Source organism: Diplodia corticola, assembly GCF_001883845.1.
Source record: "Diplodia corticola strain CBS 112549 chromosome Unknown scaffold3, whole genome shotgun sequence".
Classification (NCBI taxonomy): domain Eukaryota; kingdom Fungi; phylum Ascomycota; class Dothideomycetes; order Botryosphaeriales; family Botryosphaeriaceae; genus Diplodia; species Diplodia corticola.
The window spans coordinates 596388-618096 of NW_017971482.1; the positions used below are offsets into that span (position 1 = coordinate 596388).

Sequence of the window (21709 nt, forward strand, 5' to 3'; positions counted from 1 at the left end):
GACAGCAACCACTCGCACGCTCATTTTCTTCTTCTATGTGTATCAACAGCTTTGCATGGGCGCCCACGATTCACTCAGTGCTGCCGGCTTTGTGCTTTGTTTATATCAACAAAGTCCATATTTATCGCCATTAATATCAAATGCCATTTGACTAACAGATCACATACAGAGAAGAGGTATAGAAAATTAAGAAAGAGAGGAAGATAATGCACAAAACACGACGCTAACTCTTGTAAATCCCAAATCCTAGGCTGAGCAGCCTATTTTTTTCCACCTTGATGTGCCGATGCCCGCAACTCCAAAGCAAGTCTAAACTACCCCTGAACCGTTCGTGCAGATCTGATGTACCAGCTAGAAAGACTCTTCAGCCAGGATCTGAGCATCTTCGTTTTCCTTCAACACGGCCGCACGAACCTCCTCGGCGGTCTTCCTGCGCATCGCCTGCTCCTCCTCAGACCTTGCATCAGCCAACTTCTGTTCCTTAGGATCCGTCTCCAAGTCCAGTGGCTCCGGAATAAACTTTTTGCTGTCCTCGGAGTCCTTTCCGTCACCCTTCACACCCCGGAAAACTCCCAGCATCTTGTCCAACACCCTTTCCACCGCCTTCTCCGCCGCGGTCATGGGACGATCCCAGAGGGGGGCCTCGCTGTCATCGGCAGGCTCCATGATCAGCTCGTCCAAATTGTCGCAGAAGTCGAAGTCCTCCTTGATAAGCCTGTAGTTGTGGACCTCTGCCATCCTCTGCATCATGTACCGCATCCTGACTCTGCCGTACTCGTCCTGTCCACAACCACCGTCGACGACGTAGTTCTTCGCGGGCAAGCCGGCCGCCTTCCTGATTTGCACCATCTCAGCTGCCAACTCATGATTCCGCTTGTGCAAGAACGCGATGATGCCGTGGTTCGCCTCGGCCTGGTCGTCTCTGTCCTTGGCCAGTCGCTCGCACATCGCATGCTGGGTCTGCACCGCCTCGGCAGCACGCACACGGGCCGTCAGCGCGTCGACGCCCATCTGTTTCGCATCCAGCTGGGTCCGCAGGTCCGCCAGGATCTCCTTGTAGTCGGCCGGCGCCGCGTCGATCTGGGCGTCAAGGAGCCGCTCATCCAGGTCGCGCACATCGGCCTCGAGACCGGGCACGCGCTCAGCCTGCTCCCGCAGACCGGCAACCTCAGCCTCGGCGCGCTCCGCGGCGGCGGCGGCGAAACCCTCATCAATGGATGCGGCGTCGAGCTTGTCCTTGGTATCGGTGAGCTTGTCCTTGAGGTTGACAACCTCGTCCCTCAGCTTGGCGATGGTGTCGCGGTCGGCGGCGGCAGCGTCGACGAGCTCCGCATTGGTGGCGACCAGCTTCCTGCCCACGCCGATATTGTGGTTGCACGCCTCCATGAACTCGCGCATGTCCTCCGCCAGTCCCGCAACCACCTCATCATTCGTCAGCTCCGCCAGCCTCGCGACACTGACCACGCCCTCCTCCCTCATCCTCTCCACGACCCCCACCGCCCTCCCCAACACATCCTCCGCAAACCCCCTCGCCTCGCGCGCCTCCCTCTCCGCCCGCTCGACCCGCTCCTTCAACCTGACATTCTCCCCATGCAACCGCACGTTGTAGTTATCCACCGGCACCCGCTCCGCCAGCAGCGCCCGCACGTGCGCCGCCTGCTTGCGGTTGCTCCACCGCTCGCCCTCGGCCGCGGCGCGCTCGCGCACCAGCTCGTCCTGCAGCCTTTCCACCTTGCCTTCCTGGACGTCCGCCCACTCCTCCCACTGCTCGCCGCGCGCGCGCTCGCGGCGCTGCGCCGAGCGCGCTTCTTGCCACGCCCGCTCGTTGTGCTCGGCTGCGCGCTTGGCCTCGTGGTAGGCGGCGCTGTTGTGCGCGTTGGTGGCTTCGAGCTGGTGGATGTGGGCGCGGAGGCGGGCGATTTCTTCTTCTGAGGAGGAGGAGGAGGCGGCGGGGGCGCCGGAGCGGGCTTGCGCGAGGTCGGAGGTTAGCGCCGTGTTGGAGGCGATGAGCTGGTAGATGTCGGATTGGGCGGCGGAGAGTTGGGCGGCGAGGAAGCTGTTGGAGAAGGGGGGAGGGGAGGAGGACGGGGGAGGGGATTGGGATGGGGAGGTTTCTTCTGCGTCTTCTTGTTCTTCTTCGGATTCTTCGGATTCTTCTTCTTCATCATCATCAACATCTTCTTCTTCATCTGTGGTGGAGGAGGGGAACGCCTCGGCGTACTTCTGAGACTCGTCGAAGGCAAAGGGACTGAGGAGGGTGGCGTGGCGGGGGTTGTGAAGTACGATGGCCTTCGACGGCGAAGACGGCGGCGAGGCGATGGCGTTGTCGTCGGACGATTGGAGCTGCTGCTGCAGGTGCTCGCTCAGCTTCCGGACGTTGGCGACCTCGATCTTAGTGGGTCCGTTGAAGTCGTCCGCCTCATAGTCATCGTAGAATTGACCCTCCTGATCGTTGTTGTTCTCCTCGATACCAGCCTCGGAGCCTTCCTGCTCTTGCTGTCGCTGCAGCATTTCTTGCAGACGCTCGCTGAGCGCGTTGATGTCCACGACCCTGACGGGAATGGGGGCGTGGATGAAGCTCGCCTCCTGAACGTCGAAGGACTCGTCCTCTTGGCCATCAGGGCCGACGACGTCGTTGTGGATCTCGAATGCTGTCTCCTCGAAGAACTGCTGGCTCGCATACGAACCCAGACCATCCCGACCCACTGCACCATCCGAGTCGTCGATGCAGTCATCGTCAAGATCCTCAGCCCGATCCACGACAGAAATCTTCAAGCCCGACATCATCACAGACAACTGCTGGTCCGCGCCATCATCAACATCATCATCATCCTGTTGACACGCAACATCCTCCTCCTCCTCCTCCTTGTCCTCCTCCTCCTCCTCCCCCTTCCCCTCCCCCACCTCCAAGACCCGTACCCCCCGCGCAGCACCTCCCACCACCAGCTCGTCACCGCAAGAACCGCAGTCATCATCATCCAACCAGTACACAACCACGTCCCGATGAGGGATCGCAGGCCCGGCGTCCGACGAACGGTCCTCGCAGCAACAATTACCCGCCTCAGTCTCACGCACGTCGTCGTCAATCAGTGGCTCGCGCGAGCCGTCGTTGTCTTCATCGTCGTCGCCATCATTCGGCCAGTACACAACCGCGTCCCGATGGGGGAGCACGGGCCCGGCGTCCGGCGACGGCGAAGGCGAAGGCGAAGGCGGCGGTATCGATGTCTCGACGCGAGTCTGCTCGTTTGGAGTGCGCGGGGGCGGTTGGGGGGAGTGGTAGTCCTGGGAGTTGGGGGTGGAGTCGGGGGTGGAGTCGGGGGTGGAGTCGGGGTTGGAATTGTGGTCGGAGTCGTTTTCGAGGGAGAGGCGGAAGTCACCGCTGGCTAGAGGGTTGGTGTCGGAGATGTTGGTGTCGGTGTGGATGACTGTGTCTGTGTCGGAATCTTCCTCGTCGTCCACCCAGAGGCGGAAGTCGTTGCTGTCTAGCTGGCTGGCGGGAGGGGGGGTTTCGGTGTTGATGACCGAGCCTGTATCGGAATCGTCATCCTCGTCTAGCGAGAGGCGGAAGTCGCCGCTGGCCAGAGGGTTGGTGTCTGCGATGTTGTCGATGTGGATGACCGTGTCCGTGTCGGAATCATCCTCGTCGTCCACCCAAAGGCGGAAGTCGTTGCTGTCGAGCTGGCTGTCGGGAAAGGAGTCCTCGGTATGGACCACCGTACCCGTATCGGAATCGTCGTCCTCATCTAGTAGCGAGAGGCAGAAGCCGTCGCTGTCATCATCCAGTAAGAGGCGGAAGTCGCCCCCGTCCAGCAGGCTGTCAGGAGGAAGATGCTTGAAGTGGATGACCGTGCCCGTGTCGGACAACGTGTCAGAGCACTGCTCGTCCTCATCCAGTAAACCGCCTGCTTCACTGAAAGGACTGCAGGTTACGAGGCCCTGTCCCTGCAGGTTAGCCTGCTGACGAGCCTTGAGGTACTCCAACCGAAGAGAAGGGTCGATCACGATCGGTTCCACTTGGGGAGTGTGACGATCCGAGGCGAGGGAGGGACACTCGATGTCAGGCTGAGGGGATTTGGCGACGGGGCTGGGCAGATGGCGCGCCGCCTTGAAGGAAGCGTGGGTGCCTTCGAGTGCCGTGTCGATCTCATGTTTGAGATTGCGAATGACCTCCATATCGATGTGGCTCTTGACGAGCTTTTGGATGACCGCTTCATGGTCGGCTCGCTGACTGTGACCGGGCTGGATGGAGCTGACAGTCAAGACGTACTCGGCCTCGAAAGAAGCGATAGTGGCGTTGACTTTGACTTGCAGGCTTTTCAAAATGGACTCGTGGTTGTTCTGGATTGAAGTAATCTCAGACTTGTGCTTCGACTTGATCGAATCGAGCTGGGCCTGCTGTTGGCCCTTGGTCCTGGGTAGGATGATTGCACCCTTGATGATCGAGGAGTGCTCGTTGTCAAGAGAAGCAAGAGCAGCAATCACTTCAGCTTCGAGCTTGTCCAGGGCGGAGTCGTAGCCTTCCTTGATTGAAGTGACTTCTGACTGATGCTGCGCATGAAGCGAAGTAATGTGGGCCTGTTGTTGGTCCACGGTCCTGGGTAGAGCAATAGTGAGCTCATCGTTAGACTTCAAAGAGTTGAGAACCGAGGAGTACTCGTCGTCAAGGGAGGCGAGAGCGGTGGCGACCTCGGACTCAAGCTTGTCCAGCGCGGACTCGTGGTCGGCGATTTCAGACTTGTGCTGCGCCTTGATGGAGGTGATCTCTGAGCTGCACAGCGACTTGATGATGGCAATCTCAGCCTCGTGGTGAGATTGAATGGAGGCAACTTCAGCCTCATGATGTGATTGGATGGAGTCGATCTCAGACTCGTGCTGGGTTTTGATGGCTTCAAGCTCGCACTTTTGCTTCAACTTCATGGTCCGAATGCCAAGCTCGTTGATACACTCCATGGAAGCAATCTGGGCCTGACACTGGTCCAAGGTCTGGCGCCAAGAAGCGGCACGCCCTTTTTCAGTCTCCAAGAAGTTCTTGATGAGGGAGTACTCTTTGTTGAACATGTCGACTGTGCCAGTGAGTTCCTTCTGCAGTTGATCAAGATCGCGCTCAGATCCCTGCTTGATGGACGCAATACCAGACGCGTAATGGGCCGTCTTCGCCTTGACTTCCTTCTGACCCATCGTCTTGGCCACAAGGAGCTCGGAATTGTGCTTCTTGGTTAGAAGTGTGATGGTCGACTTCTGCTCAGCACGAAGCTTCGCGATGCTGGCATTGTACTTCTTCTCCAGGTTAGCCAAAGCAGACTTGTTCTGCTCCTGGAGCGAGGAGAGGAACACATTGTTCTTCTTCTTCCTCTGCGCGTGGCCGAGTGCCGCAGCGTGGGTGATCTTCAGGCGGGCGATGGTGGCTTGGGCCTCTTCCTGCACGCACTTGCTGCCCAAGAGGTCGGCGACCAGAGTGCTGATCAGCTCACGCAAATCCCAGACCTTGTTATCGTGTTGGATATTGGTGACGCCGCGGGCGTGGCCGTTGCGGTAGATGATGCCGTCCGTCTCCAGCCAGGTGGCGGGACGAGAGAAGGCGAAGTCGCCGGCATCCAGCTGGATGGCGGCCAGGTCGGGAAGTTCAATTGAGTCGTCGATAACGGTTGAGTCGTCCGAGTCAAATGAGGACGTAGAGCCGATCCTCACATGGGAAGACGAGTCGGGGATCCCGTGGGTGGTCTTTTCTTTACCAAGGGTGGGCAACGGGTGGATGCTCCCCACGATATCAGCATAGAAGTCAAAGCCGCCCTTCTTCGCGGGATTAGACTCGGCATGCTCATCGGCTGCAGGCTTATCCTCGGTGTTGTCTTCGGCCTGATCTTTGAGTGTGTCAGCATTCTCGTCGATGGGAGCGTCGTCAAGTGCGTCGGTATGCGTACCGGCAGTGACGCTGCGGCCGAAGATGCGCGGCAGCCCAAAGAGCGTCATCTCGTAGTATTGGAACAGGAAAGAAGCAATTGCAATCAAGATGAGGTATGGATGCTGGTGAGCGAGTGCTTTCAGGTTCGAGAGAGCGTTGCTCAGAGGTTGGTAGAATCGATCGTAGGCTTGCAATGTCGCGGGATTGTCCATGAGATGGAAGCAAATCACGACAAGAGTGGATCGAAAATTTTAGAGGAGGAGGGAGAGTGTGTCGGCGCGCCGCGGTGTTGTTTATATCTAACCTTCCGCCCACCAGCGAAGGTGCGCACAGGGCATCTCGCCAGCCACGACCTCGCCCTGAAAAGCGCGCCAACTACCTAAACAAGCATGCAATCATGCTTGAGCCACCTATGATGGCCGGCCTCGTGATACAGATACCCATGAGGTCGCATCTAGGGAACCGCATCAACCCTCGGGCAAGCTCAAGCGCGTCGTTTCCGACCCTAAGCGGCGATATGCCTGACTTACGTCTGAGAGACCCTCAATCTTGGGGCTCACATGCTAATGATAGCCGTTGCCAATGATATCTCCCATGCAGTATCAAACCATGGAGAGCTTCCGAACAGTACTTGGATTTGAAAACGTGGCTCACGGTCAAGATATGCGTTTATGTGTCACTGAATCCAGCTGCAAGTCCGCCGTCTTCTCCGCATGTACGGCTCCTTCACCAGGGCAGCGTGTTGCAATAGCCAATATTGAGGGGTTTCAATGCCTAGTTTCCCAACGGCTAAAAATCTATCAACACCATTCCTTCACCCAATTCAGTTCCGCGGTATTTCCATCCAGGTGCTTGTCGACTTCAGCTTCCAGAAAGGTAGAACTGAGATACCAAAAGTCGACACAATAGGGAGCACGACGCGTAGATTTGCGTGACAGATGAAAAGCCCATTGCCACTATAGCTATGCCGAAGACAAGAAGTACTGCTGTCTGAGATTGATTTCGATTCTGTGTATGAGCTCGTCGAGCTTTGCGGCTTGCATGCGGTTTCCGAAGATTTGGGAATCCAGACGTCTTCGCGGTCGAGGGGGTTATCGGCGGTATCCTAAACGCCCGCCTTGCTGCTGGCGGGCGGTGTTACGGAATACTGGGCACATGACTGCCGAGTGTTAGCTTTGCGTGAGAGAAAAGCGAGGTTACAGTGCATTGTGCTTTCCTCCAGAACGGTCTCATAATGCGTCCGAACAGAATTCTGCTTGGCAAATCGAGCCCAGCGCAGGAAAAGACGCCGAAATTCAATTGAGTGAATTGTTGACCGCCAATCGGGAACAGTTTCGCCACCAACTTGCGCGCGCTCGTCTGGCCGCCAGCGCGAATCGCATGGCCGCCCGCTCGCGACTTTCGAAGCCACCCTGTCAGCATGCGCCACCAGCTGATTGGTTGGGAGATCAGCGGCATCGCAATCACCTTTTAGGCGGGAAGCGCGAGCGCGACACTGGCGAGGGGGCAAATATCAAACAGGCCAGCACCGTGACTCTGAGCCTCACTGAAGATGAGAAACGCAGGGTATAGCGTGAAATCGCTCTCCAACCATATAGTGACGCAAGACCGAGAGCCTGCTGTCTCCACGCCCTTTTTCAAACCCTGGCGTCCGCACAGCATGCCGCAGCACAGTGAGCGTAAACAGCACAGGGGATCACGACAGCAACTTGCCTGTGGTTTTGGTTTCTAACTCCCAAGTTCCACAGACATTTAGATATATAGAGAAATTTCCAATTGCAACCTTGAGAGGATGTGACGGGGGCAGGTAATTCATCAGTCACTGGCCTCATGGCCGAGCTCGCTTCGTGGAGGCGAGACATCGGGATGGCAGCCTCATGCTAAGTCACTGAAAGCGTTCTCAAGCATGCATATTTAAACTCCATGGAACAACAGTTCATTGTTTCTAACATTCGTATCCGCTTGATGTAGGCTTGTAGCATAAAGCAGAAGTTCAATTTTGTGAGCAAACTAACAACACTTCAAAGATAAAACTGCATTCTTGTATATGGATCGATACGCTTACTACGCTAATAACGGAATCGACGCCACATTATACCCAATTTCAAATCTTTTGGGTTCATATTTAGGTGCCCATACAGCCATATTTGTGGCAACGAGCTATAGCCAACGCTATCAAAGATACTCTTAATGTTGTCGAAGCGAACTTCGCCAGCACCATCACCAATAGACCCTGCTTCCTCCAGCCACCTCAGATTCAGATGCAGATTCATCCGTATCAGTCTGTAATCGATGATTCCGTGGAAGGTATCGCCAATGTTCTCCATCGCCGTCAGACGCCGTCCGAAAATCCTCTCCACGCTCTCAAGCCTCTTATGACCGTCTAACTGCTGCAAAAACTCTTCAAACGTCATCGCATCTTGTTGCTCTCACAGCGGAACGTCTTCGTCCGTCAGATCCACTCCAAATATCTCCGCCCATTTCTCAGAGATCGCTCTGCAGGTGATATTGATTCATTCCCGCCACCCCCGGCTCCGGTGTCTGCGCCTCTAGCCAAGCTTTGATGCGACGCTCGTTGTACTGCTACAATGTATGGTCGTTGATATCTTGTAGTGCGCAGGTGACGTTTTGGCAGAACGTGGAAGTTTGTTGCGATGACGCGCTGATAGGTCTTGTGTACCTCAAAAACGTCCTCGAGAGCCCTGATCGTGTTCTTCGCGGTGTTCAGTTCATCGAAGACGCGAGTGAGGTGTCCAGACGGTGTTTTTCTCTTTTGTAGCTTTTTCCGACTTGCGGTCGTCGTGACGTTTGGCGACACGAGCACGAACGTAGTTGAATACCGCCTCAAGGTCGAGGATAGTGATGATATGCTTTGCATAGCCCGCGAAGACAGTTTGAAGGAATCGTTGTTGGCAAGCCGACTGGGCTTTCAGATCCTTGACGGGGCCCCCAAGGTGCTTGTTGCCAGTCCTGGTCTTTCCATCTCGATGAACAAATCTTTCCTCAAGCAGCTCCTGAACGCGACGTTCATCCATAGAGATGGTATATTGCTAAATCTCGCACAGCTTGTCTGTCTGAGCAAGTCGGATGGGGATCTACTCCGCAGACATGGGCCTCAGCTGGACTATCGGCGCCAAGTCACTGCGGTTGAATCTGGGCTCTTCGTGCTTTTTATCACTGTTATTTGGAAGAAGTAAAAGTTGTAAAAAGGGTTCCTATTGCAACATGGATACCTTCTGCGCTTGGGATAGCTTATTCGTCAGAGCAGGGTATCAAACACCCACCGGACTGCTTCCCCCTTCTTGCTTCCTGCCGTTCATCAAGTTCATTCAGTACAATTGATTTTTATCATCTATTGCAATGGTTTTTTAGGTGAACCCGAGGAAGAATTGGTACCGAATAGTACGAGCGAGAGCTCATCATCTCCTACCTTTTGTGGACATATTTCTGTTTCCTTAGCGGTTAGGATTGCCATTAAGCAGAGGCATGGATGGACTTGATGCTTGCGCCACATTTCCTGCTTGCTGTGGCTGGTCAGCTGATGGGTAGTGTGATCCTCGTTGACCTTATTCCGAAAAGGAGCCTGAAGGCGCGGAGGAAGGATTGGTGCCGTATTCGGAGGTGGGAGCGGTAGAGGAGGAGAAGTTGGTAGAGCGAGGAACGAGGGCCACAGGATATTACGCCGCAGATGTGCCCTTTATCAGGGTCGAGAGACATTGGATCCGGAAGAGCGGGCTGTTGGGAACATGTTGCCGTTCCACCATTCAAAATGAGCGACGACCTCACATCCTCCCTCTTGCCACCCTACTCTCTCCCCTCCTCCTCAACGCATGCTCTGCTGCTAGGGCCGTGCTTGCAGGCGGTTTGTTTGTAGGGGTGGCGGAAGGAAGATGAGGTGGAGGTGACTTTGGTAGTGCATTGGGGAAGAGGCCGTGGTCGGTTGGCGCTTGACGTGCCATTTCGGTGTTTATCACATGCAAAAATTGCTCAATGAACAAGAAAATTTTCCTAGTACTACTACTGTGAACATTGGTATACGTAAGCTATGATTTGGGTTAGGCTGTGCCATAGCACACATGCACGAGAATATGAACATGCGGGAGGTGTGACTTTCTTTTTGTAATTAAATAAGAGAACTATCTGTTTTCATGATATAAACCTAGACGCCACCGCCGAATCATAGCAATAGCTCCGCGCTGTGGGGTTGCAGCAAGAAGACCGAAGGGTCGATATCAAAACTCGTAGCGCCGTATGCCATACAACAATAGACCCAGAACACCAAAACGAAAAGGAAAAAAATTGCCGTCCTGCCGCTTTATGTAGCCTCTCTATGCATACCTTTGAAAGCAGTGGTCATTCCACTTGCACTTATTTTCGCAGAAGCACATCCATATCATCCTCAAAGGTAGAGGGCTGCATTCACGCCTCGCCGAACAAGCGGGCGGTGATGTCGCCCATGTAGGCCTCCTCGAGCTCGTAGTCCTGGCCCTCATTCTTGTCGATACCCACGTACTCGAAGGCCGAGACGACGCTGTCAACGTCGAAGCCCATGGCCACGAAGCGGTCGATGAGGTCCTTGTTGTAGCCGTGATACCTATGCTGCGAGTCAGGCAAACCATCATTTCCTACAAGCAAGTGCCCGGTATACGTACGCAGCCAGCTTCGCCTTCTCCTCCTGCGCCTTCTGCTCCTCCCTACGTTTCTTCAGAGTCTCTTGCGTAGCCCCGCCGCTACCACCAGCAATCTCCTTCTTCGGTGCACCCGCAAACTTGACGGCCCAGTCGCGTGCCTTGTGTTCGAACTCGGCCGGCTGCTTGAGGAGCATGCCGGCGACCTCAGCGTCTTGCGGATCCTTCGGCTCGGGTGTGCTAAGGAGGGATTGCAGGGAAATAAGGGCCGACTTGATGGTCAGGACGGGCGACCACGCTTGCGAGAGAGTGTCAAGACAGATAGCGCCCTACGGTCAGCCACGAGAACGGTCAGTGGGACGGCCAACATGAGCAAGTAGTATAGCACGTACGGTCTGCGAGCTAACGTTGGGGTGCCAGATTTTGGTCTCAAACTTCATAACGGGCGGCCTGAAGGGATAATCGGTGGGGATCTTGATGTCGATCGAGTACTCGCCGCCCTCGTAGGGCGTGTCGGGCGGACCCTTGAAGAAGCCTCGCAGGTGGGTGAGGTCATCATCGCGGTGGGTCTCAACGTGGATGCCCGAGTGGTGGTCCGACTTGATGTCTGCGATCTCCTTGGCGATGCGACGAGTGCGGTTGGAGGCCATGATGGGCAGAACTTCGATAGAGTTGTGCGATAGGTGAGAGGTTGGGGTGGAGCGAATGCACGCCGTTTGTGTCAAAGTGGGTGGCCGGGGTTGGCGACGGAAAAGCAATACGCGCTCTGGAGATGCGAACGCGGGAAGGTGCTCTGTTGCGCGCTTTTAGAGGTATGGTCAGCACGATACCGTGATGGCGGGGCGCATGCAGCGGCGGGCTCAAGTTGACCGCGGGAACAGTGGGTTCTGGAGCATTCACAACAGAACGAGTTGGCAGAGAAGCAAGCATCGCAGGAAGCGGTTGGGCACGTAAAGAATGCAAGGCTGCTGCAGGCGCAGCTATGGCGCAGCAGCGCCTCGTAGAACTCACATGCAGGTAGAATTTGAGAGCCGGGCAGAACTGAAGGGTCGAGGCTGCAACAGTGCCAGGCCGGCGCCAATGTGAGCGATAGATATACTGCTTGGGCGAGCAGGGCTGAGAGCGGTTCGACGTGGTCTGCCTGGTGTGGTTGCGGACAGCGCGTCCCACACCAATGACGACGGCCAGCGGTGGAAGGCGGCAGAAATCACGTGCAGAGTCCGCTGAGGCTCGAGCGCGTCAAGCCGGCCGGCGCTCCAGCTCCAACAGCTCCGACCAGCGATTACAACACCATCGCCCTTCGCCATCCGCAACCCCCAGCACCCTGCGCCATCCGCCCGCCGACCGGTCCCCACCCGCGTCGCTCCCTTTCTAGCATCTGCGTCCCCTCACACCCCCCCATACCTGAGAATCCGCCACCATGGTGAGTCGCCGCTGTGGCCAGCTGAGCTCCAAACCCGCCATGTTGACCACTACCTAGGGTGCGAATCAATCTCAAATGGGCGGCGGCCCGCCCGGTGGTGATAAAGACAAGAAGGGTGACAAGGTACGCAGCATTTACTGTCCCGCCGCCTCGGCCGCTTCGCCTCCGGCAATCTAGACACTGACAGCGACGGGCCGTGTAGAAGGATAAGCCCAAGTACGAGCCCCCGCCGCAACCCACCACCCGTATCGGCCGTAAGAAGAAGAGGAACGCCGGGCCCAACGCCGCTTCCAAGCTCCCGACCGTCTATCCTACCGCCCGCTGCAAGCTCAGGTATCTACGCATGCAGCGCGTCCATGACCACCTGTTGCTGGAGGAAGAATATGTTGAGAACCAGGAACAAATCCGGAAGGCCAAGGCCCAGGCTCAGAACAACGCTCCCGCATCAGCTGGCGGCGATGCGGATGCGATGGACAGGAACGCCGATGAGAGGAGTAGGGTGGATGACATGAGAGGTAGCCCGATGGGCGTTGGCAACCTGGAGGAGCTTATCGACGACGACCACGCCATCGTCTCGTCCGCCACCGGTCCGGAATACTACGTTTCCATCATGAGCTTCGTCGACAAGGACCTGCTTGAGCCCGGCGCATCCATCCTGCTACACCACAAGTCTGTTTCCGTTGTCGGTGTCTTGACCGACGACACCGACCCCTCCGTCTCCGTGATGAAGCTGGACAAGGCACCTACCGAGTCGTATGCGGATATTGGTGGTCTGGAGTCTCAGATTCAGGAAGTAAGAGAAGCGGTCGAGCTTCCTCTGCTGCATCCGGAGCTGTACGAGGAGATGGGTATCAAGCCGCCGAAGGGTGTCATTCTCTACGGTTCGCCCGGTACCGGCAAGACTCTGCTGGCAAAGGCTGTCGCCAACTCGACGAGCGCAACATTCTTGCGTATCGTCGGTTCCGAACTTATCCAGAAGTACCTTGGTGACGGACCCAGGCTAGTACGCCAGCTCTTCCAAGTCGCCGCTGAGAACTCCCCGTCCATCGTCTTCATCGACGAGATCGACGCCATTGGTACCAAGCGTTACGAGTCAACTTCCGGTGGTGAACGTGAAATTCAGCGTACCATGCTTGAGCTTCTCAACCAGCTCGACGGTTTCGATGACCGTGGTGATGTCAAGGTCGTCATGGCTACCAACAAGATCGACACCCTTGACCCCGCCCTCATTCGTCCTGGCCGTATTGACCGCAAGATTCTCTTCGAGAATCCCGACCGTAAGCCAGACACTTTCAAGATGCTCGAAGGGCCAGCTGCTAATCAGTACATACAGAAAACACCAAGAAGAAGATCTTTACCCTCCACACGTCCAAGATGTCCCTCAACGAGGACGTCGACCTGGACGAGTTCATCAACCAAAAGGACGACCTCTCCGGTGCCGACATCAAGGCGATCTGCTCCGAGGCCGGTCTCATGGCACTGCGCGAGCGTCGCATGCGCGTCCAAATGGCCGACTTCCGCACCGCAAGAGAACGTGTACTCAAGACCAAGAATGAGGGCGAGCCGGAGGGTCTCTACCTCTAAGCGGCGTCTCTCACGGGAATTGGACGGAGGTCTTACGTGCCAGAAGTAGTTGCAGGTTAGCCTTGATGAAAGACTCGACGGCATGGGTATGCTTAGACGTATGCAAGGAGGATTGATGCTGGATGTATTAATAGGAGCGTAGTTCACGAATGCGGCGCGCTGCGACGTTGCCGTTAATGCCTCCGCATTGATTTACCTCTTCTGATTGTCTTCCGTGTCTGTATTCTTTTGTGACTGGATTCACTTGATTTGTTGCTTGGTCAATGTTCAACTTGCCTCTTACCGTCCTCGCCAGTGCCGTCTTGTGTGTCCGCATGATCAAAGGCGCATTTCACTAAACCCGCAACCGAATGATTCCACACAACTTCCAGTATAGCTCAGCACGGCGCGCGGGCATGTGCTTTCCCACTTGCCGTGAATCGTCTCCTCATGGCTAAAGCGACGCACATGCACTCGCTGTCCGTGCACGACTGACAGATGATTATAGAACAAGGGCTATTCGAGCTTTGGAAAGATTCCTCATGGGCATCGAGCATTCACGATTCACTAACGATGATCAGTGGTAAAACTTCCGGCCAATCCCAGACACTAGATGGCGTGGCTTTCATTTCTCGTGACCAGGTCTTGGATCCGCTGCTTTTCTTTACCCGCACTGGTCAGGTCGAGAGCGCAGTAGTAGCGTTTGAGTTGTATCTGATGGACCTGGTCATGGAGGATGGTGTCATGTAATGTTGTGGAGTAGCAGCGTTTTGTGCATGTTGGTAATGTGCGGCATGTGCGGGACTCATCCAAGGTGTTGAGCAGGGACAAATTATATGTACACACGGAAGCGGCCACGGCCGCCGAACAGTGAGGGGCCAACTGGAAAGACCAAAAGCAGCAGTCAAGGGCTTCTTACCATTCTGTCTCTGCGGTGGATTCAGATAGCGGCAGTGGGTAAAGAGTTGTATTTGGGAGCGATGGCTTTTTATCTCAGCTTGTCGCCAGAGCCGGGCATTACGGGCCTGGTGCCATGTCTGCTCCCACCATTTGTGTAGGCCCAGTGACCACAGGATACTGCTGTTCTGAGAAAGGGATGAAAATCGTGGTCGCGCTGTGATGGTGGCCTCCTTCCTTCCATCTCGGAACGTCGGATATTGCAAAGTAATAACACACAAACGCTCGCCACTCTCGGTGTGATCGCCTCTCTTCAGCAGCTTGTCAACGACATCTTGGTAGAGAAAGCAGAAGCTGAAAAAGTGGTTGATGATGAAATGATATCTGAGAATAGATAGTGGTGTCCGTCACTAAGCTATTTCATTGATAAAAAGCACAGACAGTGGCCCACAGTTGAACTTATGCAGATGTATATTCAATTTTTTTGTCTCTTCTCTGATTGGTACAGAGGTACAGATACCCAAGTGATCCAAACAATACCAAAAACTAAGAAATTTCGACAGACCTGGGTATATCGCTCTCTTATCCTCACTCTCTCTCCGTTGCAGCAGCCACACTGGGCTAGGACTCAACAGCCAGATGAAGAAAAGTTGGAACCCCCCTCCTCTCCCTCAATACCCCTTGATGGTGATGAGGGATGACGGCAAGCGCGCGCTAAAGCACTTTGACCACCATCGGATGCTAACCGACATCGACCCCAATGACGATGAAGATGAAAAGCCGCCCCCACAATGACTCCCTTTTTTCCCTTCTCTATACAAACAGAAATCGATTACTCCCGCACGTCATTATAATGAATCATTACAGCGTCCTTGATCTTTCTACCGCCTTTCTGAGAGCCGTGACCTCCAGAGCTTACGAACTGAAGTTGTAGTTCTTAGTGCGGTAGTCATCGTAGGTGCTAGGCGGGCTCAGCGCCGACGGGGCGATGTGGAAAGCCTGGCTGTCACCCTGAGACGGCGACGGGCTGGGACGGTAGGCGGGGTGATCGCCGCCGTAGTGGTCATCGCCATAGCTCAGCGGTACACCGGGATGGCGGCCGTCGTCGGTATCACGGCCATCGACGAGCGGAGTGTAGATGGCGGCAGCGGCCGAAGCGCCGCCGTAGCCAGTGTTGCCGGCAGTGGGGAGCGGGGGCATGGGCGGGGCGTCGCCGAAATCGCTGGGGTCGTGATGGTCGTAGTGCGACGAGGATGTTTCAATGTCGTGCGTGTTGCTGCTCCACACGCCGTTGTCGTCGTCGGTCTTTGGTGCGGACTGGTAGGCGGTCGAGCCGCCAAAGTAGGAGGTTCCCTCGGCGCCGGGAGTCGTGTTCTCCTCGGCACCAACGAGGACGCCGGTGCGGCGGTAGACCGTGCAGTAGTAGAAAGAAATGACGCAGGTTGTGATGAAGAGGACACTGGAGAACAGCGAGTTAGCATATATATGGCGGGGAACAATCGAATGGTGTACGAACGTGATGACAACACCGAAGCCTACAGTGGCCTGGCTGAGCTTGCACTTGAGCTCAGGGCCGTAGGCAAAGGTAGTGCAGTTGCCTTTATCTGTATTTGCCTCCTTGGCGCCTTTGGCGATACCGTCCGAGTTCCAGGTTGCGACGCAGATGAAGGCAGCAAACCATAGGACCTGTAATGACCCGAGTCAGCTGTACTGCCCAGAGAGATTGTACGAGTGTGCCACGGGGCACTTACGGTGTAGATGAAGTCGACAGTAGCGAAGGCGTAGGCGTGTGCAAACCGCACTGTGCGGCTCCACATGGGCACGGCAACGAGATATATCAGGGCGGGCACGGTAACGAAACACTGCGAAAATAGTGTCAGCGATGGTTTCGGTAGGGGCTCAAGTAGAGAGGTGCTTACCAGAGCGAAGAAGTACCTCGATCTGCCGTCGGTAGTGCCATCCTTGGTGAAGATCGCGATAGTGATGCAGCCGGCGACGAAGATGAGAAGACCTTGGATGGCATGGCAGGCGGTCTTGGCCTTCTGGATTTTGCTTTGCTGGACGCGCATGGCTCTGGTGTGGAGGGTTTTGCGGAGAAGCGGGCAGGGAGTGCCTGTTTAGGCTGGGATACGAGGTGTGGGAGGCCGCGGTCTCCTAAGCTGAGCGGTAGAGCGGCTGGGAGCAGTGGTTGCGGTTGGTTGGTTGCGGAAACTCGAGAGCAAGCAGCGAGTGAGAAGTGCGGCGAGGGCTGAGGAGAAGAAGTAGTTGCACGGCGTTAGGCCTTGGGTCTCAGCCTCGATCGGTCTGCGTTGCGTAGGCGCAGCAAGAGGGTTGTTTACCTGAGGCCAAGGCCCGCTCATTGCGCGGACGGGACTCGTGTCGCGCCCTGCTATTTTCGCAGCCGTGGCGCAGTGAGGCTGATCCTTGACCGCCACCCCGGCCCGACACCGTCGGCCTCGCCGTGCCGGGTGCGGTCACGCACGCATCGTCGGGATTTGCGCGTGGTGGCCGCTTGCAGAAGAGCTCCGTGGCTCGTCGAAGGGGTGTGGGCAGCACGACGTCACCGGGCGCGCTGGCCGTTGGTCGCCCGTTGAACGTTTTCCGAGTCTGCGGCTCGGCGGCCTTGGGACCTGCAGCACGCCTCCCCTTCCCGCGCTCCGTGGCCCGTCAGCTCAGCCCCGTTCTCTTGCGTGGACGCCCCGTCAACAACCGGCCTTCCCGTTTGCGCGAGCGTTTTTGCTGGCATTAGCTATCTACATCATTTTACAGTCCTGATGACCCAGTTCCACAAGAAATTCCATGCGCGCCCACTACGCCAGTGCGCCTAATGATCTCCGGCTACCGCACAGTTTCCGCCAGTCGGGCCATCCCCCAGCCTCGTCCGTGGGTCGGGGAGAGACAGCACTGTGCCTCCACTCAGCCCCCTCTTCCCCGCACTCTGCCCTGCCCTGCGCGTAAACTCTGCTAGTCCTTCGATCTCCCGTTGTGCTGTGCATCGTCCCGTCCCGGTCCCGGGCTCCACCTAGTCGCTCTTGCCCTTCTCAATCGCCGCGTCGATATCCCTGGCGAGCGACTGAAGGTCCGCCTCGTTAGGGTCGAACTCGCGGGCCTGGGCAACCCAGTCGCGGGCCTCCTTCGCCCTGCCCATTTCCAACAGGCAGCGGCCTCTCCTCCACCAGGCTTTCGCGTTTTGCACCCGCTTGATATCGACGCTGGTCTCGGCGTCGACGGAGCCCGAGGCCCAGTCCTGCAGCGACATGTAAGCCTGAGCGCGGTTTGCGTACAGCGCCGAGAGCTCCTCGCGGACGAGCCCCGACGGCTCCCACTGCGGGCGCTGTATCGCCACATCAATTGCGAGCGTGTAGAATTTGGCAGCCTCGGCGTATTGTCCCTTCTTGAACGACGCATTTCCCGACTCGCGAAGCTTGCCGATGCCGGCGCTGCGCTTGGGGTTCACTGGCACCGGGGGCGGCGGGGTCTGGCCAGGCGTCTCAAGCGTGAGGAATTGCCGGTGCAATTGGTTGAGCTCCTCGAGCTCGCGCTGGACCGCCGGCGGGATGTTGTGCCCCGAGATGGCCTTGGTGTGCGGGTCCATCTCCAGCGGCAGTTGCGTGTACGTTTCCTCCTCCATGGCGGTCGTTGGCGGACTTGGGTTCGGTGGCGGAGCGAATTAGATGGGCTCGTGACTGTTTCGTTCGGCCGAGTCTGGATCTTCTTTCGCTTGGGCAGAGCCGGCTGCGGGACGTGCGCGTGGTGTGTTGACGTTTGACGTGAATGGTGTTGAAAGAGGACAGCACGACACGCACAGCTGCACGCAAGGGTTCCTACTTGGCGCTCAGCCACAGTGGCTCTTAGCGTGGCGTCGGGCCGCCCGCTTTTCCAGGAGAAACCCCCGCAAAGTCGTGCTTGGTGCTGCAGCATGTTCCGGCTGGCGGCCGGCCACGACTAATGATTCGCTGTGGATCCTCTCCATCGAGCTCCAAACACCCAGCCACCGCACAGGTCTCCTGCGAGCATCTGCACGTCTGCGCCGCCGCGCCCTGCCTGGGTAGCCGCCCAGGGCTCTGCCAACTTGTTCACCGCTGCCCGACTTGTGACGAAATGCTTCGCTTGCAAGCGCCGGACACCTCATGACTTGCCAGCGTGCTCAGCACACGTCCTACTAGCTCCATTCGCTACCACTATCGTTCAGCTAACCCCCAAGGCTGCTAACTCCGCTTTCCGAAGTTCCTCACATCATTGCTTCTACACTCGCTACTGCTACCATTCGGACCCCTTATCGCTCATGCCACCCTCATTCCCCAAAGGCCATGGCTTCCTCGGCCGCGCCGACTCGAAGAATCCCGCTACGACATGCAAGGGCGTGACCTCCGCTGGCCGGCCGTGCCGCCGTGACATCGCCGCCGCTAAGCCCTCCAAGAGCGGCGTGCTCGCAGTGACGTCTATCAACGAAAATGAGGGCGCCGCCGCCTACTTCTGCTGGCAGCACAAAGATCAGGCCGACAAGCTGGTCGGAGGCGCACCCACCGGCCAGGGCGGCCTTGAAACACACATTGAGGAGACGCACATCGTGCCGCTCCAACAGCGCAACAGTGTCGACTCGCTCGTCGGCAGGCTGGGAATACTGGACATGAATGGCAACTCCAAGCCAGGCAAGAAGCCTGGACAGGGCATTCAGCGGCCGCCCACCTGGAACAAGGTCAATGGCCCGCTGTTGTCTGTGCCGACGTCCGCCATGAACGGTCCCAAGCCCTCCGGCACCTACCGGCTGCCGGTGCAAAAGAGCGCGCCCGGTTTCTGGGCGAGCCTGTGCTGTCTCTGCGTGGGCGGCGACGACGAAGAGTACGAGATCGTGCGCCGCAGGCGGCAGAACGAAGCCGCCCAAAACCACTCTCCGGAGATGAGCCAGTCGACCTCGCGGCCTCCGCAGGGCGTTGCCTCGTCCCCCAAGCCTCCAGCCCCAACTTCGGACCCGGCGAACCCCACCAGCCGGCTGCTGTCGTTCATCCCCTCCAAAGTCTCGCCCCAGGTGGCCTCGCAGCTCATGGCCGAGGCCTCGAAACCCATCTCCGCCAAGGACGAGCCCGGCTTCATATACATCTTCTGGCTGACCGAGACCACGGGCGGCGGCGGGCCCTCGGACAAGGACGCCTCGTCCCTGCTTTCGCCCGGCCGGCCCAGCGCCGGCAGCCGCAGCCCCAGCGACATGCTGCGTCAGTACGGCGGCGGCAATGGCGGGAAGGCCGGCAAGAAGGGCGGCGACAAGTCGCACGTGATGCTCAAGATTGGCCGCGCCAACAACGTGCACCGCCGCATGAAAGAGTGGGAGACGCAGTGCGGCAAGACGCCGTCGCTCGTCCGGTTCTACCCCTACGTCCCCTCCCCGCGCGACTCGTCGCCCAACGACAAGATCGTCGCGCCCAAGGGCGACGGCACCGACGCCAAGGGCGTGCGGAAGGTGCCCTTCGTGCACAAGGTCGAGCGCCTCATCCATATCGAGATTGCTGAGAAGCGTGTCCTCCGCACGTGCGACGTCTGTGGCCGTGAGCACAAGGAGTGGTTCGAGGTCGAGGCTACCAGGGAGGGCATCGAGAATATCGATGAGGTTGTCAAGAGGTGGGTGAAGTGGGCGGAGGAGCAGAAGGTGTAAACCATTTCCAGATCCTTTTTTTTTTCCCTCTTTTCTCTTGGTGTATATGATATGGGACTGATATGGGACTGATATGGGACTGGATTCCAGTTGCCGCACAGCATGGTGTTGTCCCTTTCTTTTCTTTTTGCGGCACATGGCAGACCTGGCGTTTGGAACATTCTCTTGGGGAGGGTATACTGACCCGAACTCTTTTTTCTGCAAATGCATTATGGGCATAGACGGCGGATCATGGCGTTAGGGCTTCGATACTGATGTACTCAAATATGAGAAAACGAGAGATGGCATGCCTGGTGGACAGCTCTTCTCATTTAATGGATTCAAGATCTTTCTTCATATTTACGATTGAGAGACGTTGCTATTTAGCCGTTGGCCTTGTGACGTACACTTCCACCACCCGACTAGCCACGGTACGTTGCCGAGGATACTAACGTTACATCTCCTGCGAAAGACAGTTTCCTTCTCTACTTGGCCTTTGGACTTGGATCCCAATTTCCCATACGCCGCACGACGCCCGTACAGACACTACTCGCGGACGCACCCTCCGTCATAATAGGGGCTGGGTGACGTGTCACCCTGTATCACTATTTCTCAATCGGGGAGGCGGAGTGGAGGTACTTCGAACGTATGGATTTCTCTTCGAGGCTGACCGCTGTGGCCACCGCCTTTTGCCTTGGCCAATTGCAGACGCTGCTTTGTTGTCCTCCCCCTTGTTGTTGTTCTCCTTTGGGAAATAGGGAAGAATAGCTAGCTGTAGGGCCGTCTGCGTCTTCTCGACGTTTTTGCTTTGCCATTTCAGATGGCGGCGTTGGGGGTGTAAAGGCGTAGTCGCACAAGATCAGCGACGTTGATACGGTCACGGGATCGAGGAGAGCGTGTGGTGGCTTGGTGTAGCGTTAAGACTGTGAATGGGTGGGCTGGGGGGAAGGGGTGGCTTGTGCTGTTGTTGCGTATATCTGAACTCTTGCGTCCGTGGTGCCCTCGATGTTCTGACACTGAAAAGGTGGGAGATGGCTTTTCTTCGTCGGAGTTACGACTCGGAAAGGTGACCTATCGTTAGTCCCAGCCCGTTCTTCATTGGTGTGGAATGATGCGATCCCGTCGTCGTATTCTGCCGAGAGTGGTGATGAATGCGTGAGGGAAACCTCCAGTGACCGTAGCTGTATGATACGTCATTCTCGTGCTCTGCGGTGAAACATGGCAAGCATGTCGCTCAGAACGGCAAAATGGAAGGGAAGTTCGAACAGAGTATGCAGGCGGCCGATTTACAATGCATCAAGCCGAGACCATGCATGGGTAGGCATACTAACAGCATAAAAGAGATGAGTGGAAACAGAATTTGGGTGAGCGGTCAATCATTGGACGTGAATACTTAGAAAATGAGAGCTTGGAACAAAAAGAAAAGATACAGAGGTGTTGCGAAGGTCCGTTCTGTTTGTTCATACTTTCTTTTGTTTGTCTTCTTTGGTCGCTCTGTTTATTTATTCCGTAGATTGACTTCCTTTTCTCAACTCGTATGATCCGTCAGCAATCATACTGCAATAAATCACAGCTTAGAGATTTAGAAAAGCTGGGCATCTCAAGTGCCATTTTCTCCCTCCTGAAAGCTGGTCGAGCAGCTCTGGTGGCCGCCAAATACGGCAATA

General features: G+C 56.6%; 6 protein-coding genes across 6 annotated transcripts; 2 read left to right on the plus strand and 4 right to left on the minus strand.

Moving 5' to 3' along the window:
* Positions 1 to 351: 351 nt before the first annotated feature.
* On the minus strand, positions 352 to 6114 carry BKCO1_3000192 (histidine-rich protein; the record flags this gene model as incomplete). Its single annotated transcript, XM_020274088.1, has 1 exon — positions 352 to 6114. The coding sequence occupies one exon, from the start codon at positions 6112 to 6114 to the stop codon at positions 352 to 354; it is 5763 nt and encodes a 1920-aa protein (XP_020134588.1).
* A 4207-nt stretch (positions 6115 to 10321) lies between these two features.
* BKCO1_3000193 (ubiquitin conjugating enzyme) lies at positions 10322 to 11180 on the minus strand (the record flags this gene model as incomplete). The annotated part of the gene is made up of 3 exons (XM_020274089.1): positions 10322 to 10496; positions 10555 to 10859; positions 10923 to 11180. The coding sequence occupies 3 exons, from the start codon at positions 11178 to 11180 to the stop codon at positions 10322 to 10324; spliced, it is 738 nt and encodes a 245-aa protein (XP_020134521.1).
* A 770-nt stretch (positions 11181 to 11950) lies between these two features.
* BKCO1_3000194 (26s protease regulatory subunit 4) lies at positions 11951 to 13537 on the plus strand (the record flags this gene model as incomplete). The annotated part of the gene is made up of 4 exons (XM_020274090.1): positions 11951 to 11953; positions 12011 to 12076; positions 12156 to 13230; positions 13287 to 13537. 4 exons carry the CDS (start codon positions 11951 to 11953, stop codon positions 13535 to 13537), a joined length of 1395 nt encoding a protein of 464 aa, XP_020134525.1.
* Positions 13538 to 15328: 1791 nt separating this feature from the next.
* Positions 15329 to 16482, minus strand: BKCO1_3000195 (chaperone binding protein; the record flags this gene model as incomplete). The annotated part of the gene is made up of 4 exons (XM_020274091.1): positions 15329 to 15872; positions 15930 to 16099; positions 16165 to 16275; positions 16333 to 16482. 4 exons carry the CDS (start codon positions 16480 to 16482, stop codon positions 15329 to 15331), a joined length of 975 nt encoding a protein of 324 aa, XP_020134590.1.
* A 953-nt stretch (positions 16483 to 17435) lies between these two features.
* Positions 17436 to 18044, minus strand: BKCO1_3000196 (tetratricopeptide repeat domain containing protein; the record flags this gene model as incomplete). Its single annotated transcript, XM_020274092.1, has 1 exon — positions 17436 to 18044. The coding sequence occupies one exon, from the start codon at positions 18042 to 18044 to the stop codon at positions 17436 to 17438; it is 609 nt and encodes a 202-aa protein (XP_020134523.1).
* Positions 18045 to 18698: 654 nt separating this feature from the next.
* BKCO1_3000197 (uncharacterized protein) lies at positions 18699 to 20063 on the plus strand (the record flags this gene model as incomplete). The annotated part of the gene is made up of 1 exon (XM_020274093.1): positions 18699 to 20063. The coding sequence occupies one exon, from the start codon at positions 18699 to 18701 to the stop codon at positions 20061 to 20063; it is 1365 nt and encodes a 454-aa protein (XP_020134524.1).
* Positions 20064 to 21709: the final 1646 nt, after the last annotated feature.